At 40.8% G+C, this 12652-nt stretch overlaps 1 protein-coding gene across 4 annotated transcripts in view; it reads right to left on the bottom strand.

The window, feature by feature from the left end:
• Positions 1-3911, bottom strand: part of prdm5 (PR domain containing 5) — a 305611-nt gene extending 301700 nt beyond the window's left edge. For all 4 annotated transcript variants that reach the window (XM_059988749.1, XM_059988750.1, XM_059988751.1 and 1 more), the window contains exon 1: positions 3700-3911. In XM_059988749.1, the coding sequence (XP_059844732.1) occupies positions 3700-3792 (93 nt within the window). In that variant the 5' untranslated portion in view covers positions 3793-3911. The remainder of the gene's footprint in view (positions 1-3699) is intronic.
• Between the last annotated feature and the right edge of the window lie 8741 nt (positions 3912-12652).

Here is a 12652-nt window from a genome sequence, read left to right as displayed (position 1 = left end):
TTTGAAACCAATTATATACAAGTTGGTTATCCATTGTAAAAGGAACGAGTCTATTTTGAATTAGAGGTCGCTTTGCTAATAAAGATTTCTTTATTTCATCATCAACATTTGTCTTGTTCCATAAATCAATCAAATGTTTTAATATAAGAGATTCTTTCTTTTCCCGTATCTATTTAGATTCCCATTTGTATATAAAATCTTCTAGTATATTTTCTCCTATCTTATCTAATTCTATTCTAATCCATGCCAGTTTAGCTTCAGCAAAAAAAGATGCAATAAATCTAAGTTGATTTGCTTTATAATAATTCTTAAAGTTTGAGAATTGTAACCCTCCTAGGTCAAATTTAAATGTCAACTTTTCCAACGATATTCTTGACATCTTACCCTTCCAAAGAAACTTCCTCACACTTTTATTCAACTCTTGAAAAAACTTTTGCAGCAGCTGTATTGGTAGAGTTTGGAATAAATACTGTAATCTAGGAAATATATTCATTTTTACAGCATTGACTCTACCTACTAATGTTATTGGTAACATCATCCATTTATCAAGATCTTCTTGATTTTTTTTCAATAATGGCAAATAATTTAATTTATATAAATTCTTTATATCATTATCAATTCTTATACCTAAATACTTCATACCATTTATCGGCCATCTAAATTGAGTTACTAGTCGACATTGACTATAATCTCCTTTAATGAGGGGTAAAATTTCACTTTTATCCCAGTTTATTTTATACCCTGATATTTTCCCATATTCTTCCAATCTAAAAGATAATTTACGCAATGAATGCAATGGGTTTGTTAGGTAAATCAGAACATCATAAGCAAATAGATTAATCTTATATTCTTCCCAGTTAACACTGAAGCCCATAATATCGGAATCAGTTCTCATTAATTCAGCTAATGGTTCTATCGCCAATACAAATAAAGCAGGTGATAATGGACAACCTTGCCTAGTTGACCTTGTTAACTGAAATGGTGTTGAAATTTGACCGTTTGTCACTACTTTAGCTTTTTCAACAGCGATTTTAAAAGTATTTAACAGTATTGCCAAAAAAAGATAGAGATCTTTTCAAACCAACATCATATATGCCTATTTTTTTGTTGAACACGGGTTATACAATAATAGCAAAAATTTTATCTAATAGCTTATCTAAATATTTAGCAAAATTAATATATATGGATCAAACAGGATTTATTATAAATAGACAAGCAGCAGATAATGTAACTCGATTACTTAGCATAATTCATTTGGCACAAAAGATGGAGAAAATGAGTGTGGCAGTTGCTTTGGATGAGGAAAAAGCATTTGATAGATTGGAATGGGATTTTTTTATTTAAGGTATTGGAAAAATACAGCTTAGAAGAATCTTTTATAAACTGAATTAAAACCTTAAATACTAGTCCTAACTCCCACTCTTGAAGGAACACGATTTCTGAAGAGCCATCTTTTCTTTTTGCCTTCACTGTAGCCTTGCATAAAATTATCATAACCCAAACTGCAACCTGAAGAACAAAAGACTGTCCTGTATGAGACTGGCTTCATAAGAAACATTCTCTCCAGGGGACTAAATGGCAACATGAGTGCCATCGCCTTGTGAAATCCAGCTGTTGGTAAAATTGGACAGCCTTAGTAGAGTTCTATCTCCTGTTGACCAATGATTCAGTAATCTATTTGACAATTATTCTGCAAAAACAGCCACTTAATGCATCTTCTGAAACAGTCTCGAAGAACTAAGCAACTTTCTGGTGCTCTTTGTTGGTGGAATTCACTTAAGTTTTCATAGAGGCTTATTCAGTGCCTTAATTGATGTACTGCAGGCCTTGTACTAAAAGAAGCATTCACCCTCTAACTCTATCAGATATGTACATATTTGCATGCAGAAGTCATTCAAAATTCCTGGGATCTCTTTATTCTTAATTCTCTAATTGTCTTCTTTGCCAGAGTCAAACTTAGTTAATTTATACCCCATTCAGAGTCACAAGATAGATTTTCACTTCTGTGTATAAGGAGAGTTTGCTACACTGTCAGATCTCAGGAGTAATACTCTATGCACCTGTTTGCTTTGGGCATAAACAATCCCATTTGAATTTTTTACTGAATATCTACATATTCTAACTGTTGATCTTCCTTCTATTAACAGCGAACAGAATTTGATTGCTGTCTCACTTGCAATGTTCCTCCAGCATTTTGTGTGTGATTCGTTGAATGACACTGACTTCAATTGTGATTTTAATGGCTATGAAAGATCCCGAGTAAGGAAAATGCAAAATGCAACTGCATCTTCAATTTGTTTAAGTGTACAGAACCAGTTGAAAATCAAGGTTGTGGCAACAGTGAGAAACAGAAAGCAACAGATAAAAACCTGATTGACATTAACTGCCATTTAAATAGGCACCACTTAAAACATGCAGAGAGGTACAAGAATTTAGTTATTGTATGGGCTCCCTATGGCTGTTGTCAAGTATTGAACTAAAGGTTACACCTCTTGTACATCTCCAGCTCAATCTGTGACAGAATCTGTAGATCCTATATTGGCCCCATTTCAGAATCTACAGAACTATAGTGGAAAAAAAACATAAAGGCAACATTTCAGGTCAAAGAACCTTTGTTTAAGCTAGGACAGAGAGAAAACAAGTCAGTACAAAATTGTTAAGATGGGGAGGGATATCTTGCGTAAGGTTAGGGTTGCCATGGAAACAGGTCATAAAGATTCCCCAATCAAATGAGATAATGGGCTAAGGAAGGGCAGGGCTATAGGACACGTCTGGCAATTCAAGATGTGCTGAAGGAGAGAGATCCAGCTTTTGTATTTTTTAATTGTTTCTTTCACCAACAGGACTAGAGTGGATCCAGGGAATCCTCAATCCCAAGGGACTACCTAAGAAGGAAAAGGCACAGGAACCACTTACAAGTAACCAGGATGTCTGTGTAAGGGTTACAGCACAATTTGCTGAATTAAGTCTTCCTCTCAGCTTCTGTCAACAGAAATATTTAACTTGCAAGGATTACCAGAGACTACATGTCCTGATTTTGATGTCAAAAGGATCCCAGCAAACTATTAGAAATCTGGAAAGGGGAAATATTTGCAGCTGGACCATTTTCAGGTGAAATGGCTATGCTACTTTAAACAGGTAAAGAAGATCTGATCTTAATTCGCAAATGGTTTCATATCTCAATTTAAAAAGTTTTACTTCATTATTAAAAACCATTTCGGAATCAAAATGCTTTGAATGCTATAAATCTGAAATTTAAAAAATACGGTAAGTACATTAGCAAACCTGCCAGTGTAACTAAAAGAAGGCAAGCTTGATGCTTCAGGTGCAACATCATTCAGCAGACATATTAGAGAGGCGGGAAGGAGTAGTTTAATTCAGTGGCCGAAACGAGAGCCCACATAGTTTGCAGCAAAATGAGGTGCACATATAGGAAAGGCGGGTTGCTTCTATTATCCCGAGAGATTCCTTCTTTGTCACCCAGCCAGCAGGCTGCCGTTGGGGGCCTGAGGTGAGAATGCGCTCAGAGAAAGCATCGGACTCAATACGTGGCACTCGAGCAAGATGCCTTCCATTGCGATCCCTTCAGCAGACCCGCTAAAGTTACGGAACCTCGGAAAACAACACAAAACCATGATGAATAAAGAAAAATAAAACTCGTTCTTATTGTCTCCTCGTTTCAAACAAAAAATCACAAACCTTTTTCACTCGTCTGGCAGTATACAGGCCGATCCCCTCTTGCACTTTGGACGACTTGAGGGAGAATCTATCGGGGACGTACATGCCGAGCATCGTGGCGGCGGGGAGGGTCGGGCGCAGTGGCGGCTGTCATCGCCCCGATCGCCTGCGGGAACGTACTGCCTGTCCCGGCACCGCTGCCATGTTGGTCTTGCGGTGCCCGGCGGCGCCTCGCTGATTGGCTCAACTACTTCCCTCCCTCCCTCCCTCCCTCACTCACTCACTCGCAGCAAACTTTCCGCACTAGGCGCCGGGTTCATGCAGGTCCGCTGGGCTGAGCTCTCTCGGGCTCCCGTTCATCCGAACCAGACCGCGAGTGAAGCCGCCTCCTTTGGTTATCAATGAATCCGGCCTGAGCGCAACCGCGCCGCTGAATTGAGAAAAACTTCTACAGAATGGGAAAGTGAACTTTAATAAATGTTGTCACGGCCTTTTAAACACAGTAGAACCTGTCGCAATGTCTCAAAAACCTTATTTTTACGTTCCCCTAAATAAAAGGTATAGTTGTTTGTCAGGGGAACTCAATTTTACCATTTTTCCACAGATCGGCAACATTTAAAATAAACCACACTTTGTCTGACAGTTTCTGATAGAGTAAAATCAAGTCCACGAGGTGGTAGTTACGGCCAAAGTTGCAAGATGAACCATTCAGAACAAACATGGTGTGAAATGGTCTCTGTGAACCGAAGACGGTTGCCGACGGGAAGAAGTCACGTCCTCACGTTATCCTGAACATCCTGACATTGAATGAGGACGTAGAGGAGAATTGCTATCTTAATTGCTCCTGAGAAATTGTTTAGTCCGTGTCTATTGCTGATTCGATGTACTCTTTCAGAATTAAATTGATCAACATGTACAGAGACGTATCTGTAAAGGTCCTGTGGTGCAAATCGGCTGATCTATAAAATGACAGCATTTGCTTCACTTTAATAATCCACAAATCTCGAGCGAAAATACTTGACTCTAGCCTCTGAAAGCAGCCTTGTATTTTCGATTGGAATTACCAGAGCATAAATGATGTCTCTGCCTTGTGTTCAGAATGATGCCATGCTTGTCAAAATAGAATTGTATGCACTGGGAAGTTGAGCCAAACACAAATAAGAACAGACATGGTAACCTTGGTGGAGAAACAAAGTTATCAGATCATCGAGGAAAATGCTGAGAACTCACATTGAAAAGCTATTGACTTGAAACTTGAACTGTTTCTCTCAACACTAATGCTGTCTGACCTGTTATTCCATTTTGTCTTGAATTAACAGCATCTACATTTTGTGTTTGTTTTTGTTAAATTGGAGAGTTTGGTCTCACCTCTGCTGGCCCCCATATTATTAATCAATGAAGCACACCAAAACAATTTAATATATTGATTGCAATAGGTTCACCTTCAGTTTTGTTTTAAATTGAAGATCTGCTTGTCAGATGAATGAATTTGCAAAATAATCATTTTAGTTGGAAAATTGATAAATAATTCACCAAAGACCATAAAATACTAATATTTTTCTTATAAATAATAGTAGGAATTGTGACGATTCAAATTGCTTAAAACTCAATGACTATTCTGTCATCTATTTTCTATTCTGTCATCTACGGCCTGAATGCACTAATCTTGTAGATTTGTCTTCTGATCTTTGACATATGGAGTAAATCTGGCAGCTGACCTCTCTGCTGTTTTATTTATGGAAAATTATTTTCTTCATTATTGCTTTCTTTAGGCATCCCACATGGCAAAAAAAAATATCACTAGTTGGTATCTCATACTGTCTTTCAGCAACAGTCACAGTGTTGATTATTTTGTCAAGCATTGTAGAGTATGTATTCTTACATACCACAGACACACACACACACACACAGACACACACACACACACACACACACACACAGACACACACACACACACACACACACACACACACACACACACACACACACACACACACACACAAAGTATATAAATGATTATGGAAGAACTTGTGCAGAACTGATTTGACAACAACTAGGCCATGTCAATCAACTTAAAACTCATTATGAAGAACATATGTGATTTGCTGGTATTGAACAGCAGTTACTGTTACTCAAATGCTCTTTTGAAGGGATTCTCAATTGGTTTCTGGTATGTTGAGGGTTGATTGCAATTTCTATGATATTGCTGAGGTTTAACTTTTAACTACTGTCGTGAACAAATCATTTCATAAAGACTGAATATCTTGTGGACTACATGGATGCACTTCAGTTGTATCCCATCAGAGTTGCTCATGACCTGGTTAGTGAGCTATGGACCAAGAGGGTAACATGCTACAGGAGGATGAAGAAGAGGAGACTTGAACCAGCAGCACTGTCTACAAAGCGTATTCCAGAAGCATTACTCATGCATCTATCTAGCAAAAGATCATTGCCTCTGGGGTTTGTGGTTTAGGAATGAGGTATTCACAGAATTCTGCCACATTAGGAAGATACAGTTGCAATAAAAGGGAAGGACCTCAACAACACAGCCATTTGAAACAAGTATCTTGAATTCCATTGGAAGCAGCAGAGAATATAGAAGCTGAAATCTGCTGTTTAAAAAATAAGTAGCTCAGGCAGTGTCCATACAGGGAAAGGATATGTTAAAATGCTGCATCAGGACTGAAAGTGGAGAGAGAAAATAGCCAATATAAAGAGGAAAGAGAGACACAGAACAATACACACATTATTACAGGCTCTTTTTCTGTCCAGTCCTGCTGAAGGGTTTTGGCCCAAAACATCAACTGTACTTACTTCTATAGATGCTGCCTGGCCTGCTGAGTTGCCCCAGCATTTTGAGTGTGTGTTACAGGCTCTTCTGCCCTTAATGTTGTGCTACTTCAAATGCTTTATTTATTGAGATACAGTGTAGAATAGGCCCTTCTGGCCCTTTGAACCCCACTGCACCATTTAATCCTAGCCTAATCACGGGACAATTTACAATGACATATTAATCTACAAGCCGGTACTTTTTTGGACTGTGGGAAAACCCAGAGTCATGGGGGGAGCATACAAACGTCTTACCAGCAGCTGTGGGAATTGAACCCCAAGTTGTTGGTACAATTAAGCACTGTGTGAACCACTATACTACCATGTTGAATCTGACCCTCTGTGGAGAGGAGTAAGACAGTACATGATTGAGGAGGAATGAATGATGGCTGTTGTTTATCCATAGAGAAAGTGAATCAATGGGGGCTTGGGGAGTGTGCCTTAATGGGCGCACATCCATCAGCAAAATCCAGGCCATTTAGAGATTATACCTTGCTTAATCGAATATCAGCTGTTTTACACTATTGTCTAAAGTCAAAGTTATTCAAGTTCATAGTTATTGTCATTCAACTGTAAACATGTATATTATCAATGAAAACATTGTTCCTCTGGACCAAGGTGCACAAGTCAGTACATACAACTCACACACCACACAAAGTAATATTACCAGAAATAAATCAACAAATAATAAATATATTCCTGAAGATTGACATTTAGCATAAGATGCATTTACAACACAAGCTAAAAAGTAAACAGTATAACGCTACTGATGCTTTGTAAATGATGAAACCTGGGTTGGAACAGGGCTTTCAGTAGTCTCACAGACTTGTGGGCAAAGCTGTTACCCATTCTAACAGTCCTTGTCCTCATGCTACAGTACCTCCTGCCTGATGGTAGGGGGTCAAATAGATCGTGGGACAGATGGGAAGATTCCTTTAAAATACTAAGGGGCCTGCATCTGCAGCACTTCTGATAAATAGATGGGTGGAAAAGAGACCCTGATGAACCCCTCGGTGGTCCTTGCAATTCTTTGTAGGGCCTTATGGTCACATGGCTTGCAATTCCCATATATATGATGGTACATCTGGTCAGAACGTCCACAATGGTACTCCTGTAAAAATTGGTTCCCTGGATGAAATCCCTCATTCCTCAAGACATTTCAGTAAGCCTTTTTTGCACCTTCTCTAGGAATTATATATCCTTCCCAAACTGTCGAGTCTGGATTTTAAGACTAAAAGATGGAGAACTGAGTCTCTCAGAGAATTGTAAATCTTTAGAATTCTGTACTTTAAATCACAAAGTGCATTCAAGGTTGTGACAGATACATTTTCAGAATCTTTAGGAATCAGTGACTGTGGGGATCAGACAGGAAATTGTCAAGGCTAAGACAAGATGGGCCATGATCTCAAAGAATGGTGAAGCAGGCTTGGGGGATGAAATTATAAAATTTGCTTCTATTTCTCATGTTCTTCCTTTCCATTCTCATCCCCTCAGGTAATAAACTACTACTCCCTGCTGACAAGCAAAGATCGGAAAGACATTGAAGCATGGACTGCGTAAAAGGAGATAAAGTGCAAGCAACAGGAGAGAAGCTGAATATTCAGCAGGGTTCCATGATACTCTGCACTGTTGTATCTCCAGATGCTGTATTAAAATTGGAGGTGCCACCTTTGCTCAGAAGTTTAACAGGATCTGTCATATTAATACAATGGCTACAGGTATAGGTCAGTGATTGGGTATTTTTCGGTGAGGACTTGGTCCCATCTTTTCAAATCATTTTCCATCATCTGAAAAAACTCCAGAAGTTTATCACCACAGAGAACACAGCTTCTAGCTTAATATACTGCAGCCAGTTTGTCTATCATCTCCAAGGCTCATAGCAGAAAATCACCAGCTTTATGGATAAAGCCAAGAAGCACATGGAAATAACACTGGCTTGACGTCCCCTCCCAAGTCATACACCACACGTTTGAGACTAAATTGCTACTCCTTCATCAGCAGGGAACAAATTCCAGAATCTATCTCCACAGCATAAGAGCATTGAAATAGGAGCAGGAGTCAGCCATTTGACCTGTCAAGCCTATTCTGCCATTCAATAAGACCAAAAGACATAGGAGCAGAACTAGGCCACTCCACCATTTCATCATGGCTGATTGCAGATCCCATTCAACTCCATAAACCTGCCCTCATATCCCTTGATGCCCAACATCCACTTTAAATATAACCACGAACTTAGCCTGCACCACAGTCTGTGGCAGAGTATTCCACAGATTCACCACTCATTGACTGAAAAAATTCCTCCTTGCTTCTGCTCTGAACGGTCACCCCTCAAATTCGAGGCTGTGCCCTCTAGTTCTGGATACTGCCACCGAAAGAAACATGCTCTCCATATCCACCTTATCTAGTCCTTTCAACATTCAGTAGGTTTCATGGAAACGTGGAAACATAGAAAACCTACAGCACAATACAGACCATTCGGCCCACAATGCTGTGCCAAACAAGTACTTACTTCAGACATTACATAGGGGTACCTATAGCCCTTTATTTTTCTAACCTCCATGTATCTATCCAGGACTTTCTTAAAAGACCCTATCGTATCGACCTCCACCACAGCTGCCGGCAGCCCATTCCACTCACTCACCACTCTCTGCATAAAAAACTTACCCCTGACATCTCTGGACCTACTTCCGAGCACCTTAAATCTGAGCCCTCTCGTGTTAGCCATTTCAGTCCTGGGAAAAAGCTTCTGACTATTCACATAATCAATGCCTCTCATCATCTTATACATCTCTATCAGGTCACCTCTCATCCTTCGTTCACTCTGCCAAGCTCACTCAACCTATTCTCATAAATCATGTTCCCCAATCCAGGCAACATCCTTGTAAATCTCCTCTGCACACATTCTATAGTTTCCACATCCTTTCTGTAATGAGGCAACCAAAACTGAGCACAGTACTCCAAGTGGGGTCTGACCAGGGTCCTAAATAGCTGCAACATTACCTCTCAGCTCTTAAACTCAGTCCCACGATTGATGAAGGCCAATGCATCATATGCCTTCTTAACCACAGAGTCAACCTGCGTAGCATCTTTGAGTGTCCGATGGACTCAGACCCCAAGGTCCCTCGGATCTCCACACTGCCAAGAGTCTTGCCATTAATACTATATTCTGCCATCAAATTTGACTTAACAAAATGAACCACCTCACACTTACCTGGGTTGAAATCCATCTGCCACTTCTCAGCCCAGTTTTGCATCCTATTGATGTCCTGCTCTAACCTTTGACAGCCTTCCACACTATTCACAACACCCCCAACCTTTGTGTCATCAGCAAACTTACTAACCCAACCGTCCATTTCCTCATCCAGGTCATTTATAAAAATCACAAGGAGAAGGGGTCCCAGAACAGATCCCTGAGGCACACCACAGGTCGCCAACCTCCATGCAGAATATGACACATCTACAACCACTCATTGCCTTCTGTGGTCAAGCCAGTTCTGGATCCATAAACGAATGTCCAATTGGATCCCATGCCTTCTTATGCTCTCACTAAGCCTTGCATGGGTCACCTTATCAAATGCCTTGCTGAAATCCATATACACTACATCTACTGCTCTACTTTCATCTATGTGTTTAGTCACATCCTCAAAAAATTCAATCAGGCTCATAAGGCACGACCTGTCCTTGACAAAGCCATGCTGACTATTCCTAATCATATTATGCCTCTCCAAATGTTCACAAATCCTGCCTCTCAGGATCTTCACAATCAACTTGCCAATCACTGAAGTAAGACTCACTGGTCTATAATTTCCTGGGCTATCTCCCTTTCTTCAATAAGGGAACAACATCCGCAACCCTCTAATCCTCTGTAACCTCTCCACTGATGATGCAAAGGTCATCGCCAGAGGCTCAACAATCTCTTCCCTCGTCTCCTACAGTATCCTGGGGTACATCTTATCCGGTCCCGGCAACTTATCCTATTTGATGCTTTCCAAAAGCTCCAGCATATCCTCTTTCTTTTATGTCTATATGCTCAAACTTTAAAGCCTGCTGTAAGTCATCTCTACAATCACCAAGATCCTTTTCTATAGTGAATAGTGAAGCGAAGTATTCATTAAGTACCTCCACTATCTCATCTGGTTCCACCATCACACTTGATTAGTCCTATTCTCTCACTTCCTATCCTCTTGCTCTTCACATACTTGTGGAGTGCCTTGGGGATTTCCTTAATCCTGCTCACCAAGGCCTTCTCAGGGCCCCTTCTGGCTCTCCTAATTTCATTTTTAAACTCCTTCCTGCAAGCCTTATAACCTTCTAGATCTCTATCATTACCTAGTTTTTGAACATTTTCTAGCTTTTCTTCTTGACTAGATTTACAACAGCCTTTGTATACCATGGTTCCTGTACCCTACCATCCTTTCCCTGTCTCATTAGAATGTACCTGTGCAGTACTCTACGCAAACATCCCCTGAACATTTGCCACATTTCTTCCGTGCATTTCCCTGAGAACATCTGTTCCCAATTTGTGCTTCCATATTCCTGCCTGATAGCCTCATATTTCCCCTTACTCCTATTAAATGCTTTCCTAACTTGTCTGTTCCTATCCCTCTCCAATGCTATGATAAAGGAGATAGAATTGTGATCACTATCTCCAAAATGCTCTCCCTCCGAGAGACCTGACACTTGACCAGGTTCATTTCCCAATACTAGATCAAGTACAGCCTCTCCTCTTCTAGGCTTATCTACATATTGTGACAGGAAACTTTCCTGAACACACCCATCTAAACCCCTTGCTCTAGGGAGATGCCAATCAATATTTGGGAAATTAAAATCTCCCACCATAACAACCTTGTTGTTATTGCATCTTTCCAGAATCTGTCTCCCTATCTGCTCCTCAATGGTTCTGTCACTATAAAAAACACCCAGTAGAGTTATTGACCCCTTCCTGTTGCTAACTTCCACCCATTGAGACTCAGTAGACAATCTGTCTATGACTTCCTCCTTTTCTACAAATGTGACACTACCTCTGATCAGTAGTACCATGCCCCCACCTCTTTTGCTTCCCTCACTGTCCTTTCTGAGACATCTAAAGCCTGACATTCAGAGTAGCCATTCCTGCCCCTGAGCCATCCAATTCTCTGTAATGGCCACATCATAGTCCAAGTACTGATCCACGCTCGAAGCTCATCTGCTTTGTTCACGATACTCCTTGCATTAAAATAGACACATCTCAAACCATCAGTCTGAGCATATCCCTTCTGTCACCTCTCTATCCTCCCTCTCACACTGTCTACAAGCTTTCTCGATTTGTGAGCTAACTGCCTCTTCCTTCGTCTCTTCTGTTTGGTTCCCCCGCCCCCCGCCCCCAGCCCAGCATTTCTAGTTTAAACTCTCCTCAGTAGCCTTAGCAAACCTCCCTGCCAGGATATTGATCCCCCTCAGATTCAAAGGCAACCAGTCTTTGTTGTAAGGTCACTCCTCCCCCAAAAGATGTCCAAATTATCCAGAAATCTGAATCCCTGCCCCCGCTCCACTATTATCAGCCATGCATTTATCCTCCACCTCACTCTATTCCTATACTCACTGTCGCATGGCACAGGCAATAATCCCAAGATTACGAGATTTGATGTCCTGCTTCTTAACTTCTTTCCCAACTCCCTATAGTTTGTTTTCAGGACCTCCACCCATTTCCTATCTATGTCTTTGGCACCAGTACATACCACAGCCTCTAGCTGTTAGCCTTCCCACTTCAGGATATCGTGGACGTGATCAGAAACGTCCTGGACCCTGGCACCTGGGAGGCAAACTACCATCCATATTTCTTTCTTGCATCTACTGAATTGCCTGTCTAACCCCCTAACTATAGAATCCCCTATCACTGCTGCCTTCCTCTTCTTTTCCCTACCCTGCTGAGCCACAGGGCCAGGCTCTGTGCCAGAGGCATGGCAACTTTTATTTCTCACAGGTAGGTTGTCCCCCCTATCAGTACTCAGTTTCAGTGAGATCCCACATATTCTTCTAAATTCCAGTAAATAGGTGCCAGACGCTCCTCATACGTTAAGCCTTTTGTTCCTGGAATCATGCTCCTAAACCTCCTCTGGACTCTCCAATGATGTTGCATCCTTTCTGAAATCAGGGGCCTAAAACT

Source organism: Hypanus sabinus, chromosome 14, assembly GCF_030144855.1.
Source record: "Hypanus sabinus isolate sHypSab1 chromosome 14, sHypSab1.hap1, whole genome shotgun sequence".
NCBI lineage: Eukaryota > Metazoa > Chordata > Chondrichthyes > Myliobatiformes > Dasyatidae > Hypanus > Hypanus sabinus.
The sequence above is the reverse complement of the archived record's forward strand: the minus strand, read 5'-3'. Positions and strand labels throughout refer to the sequence as shown.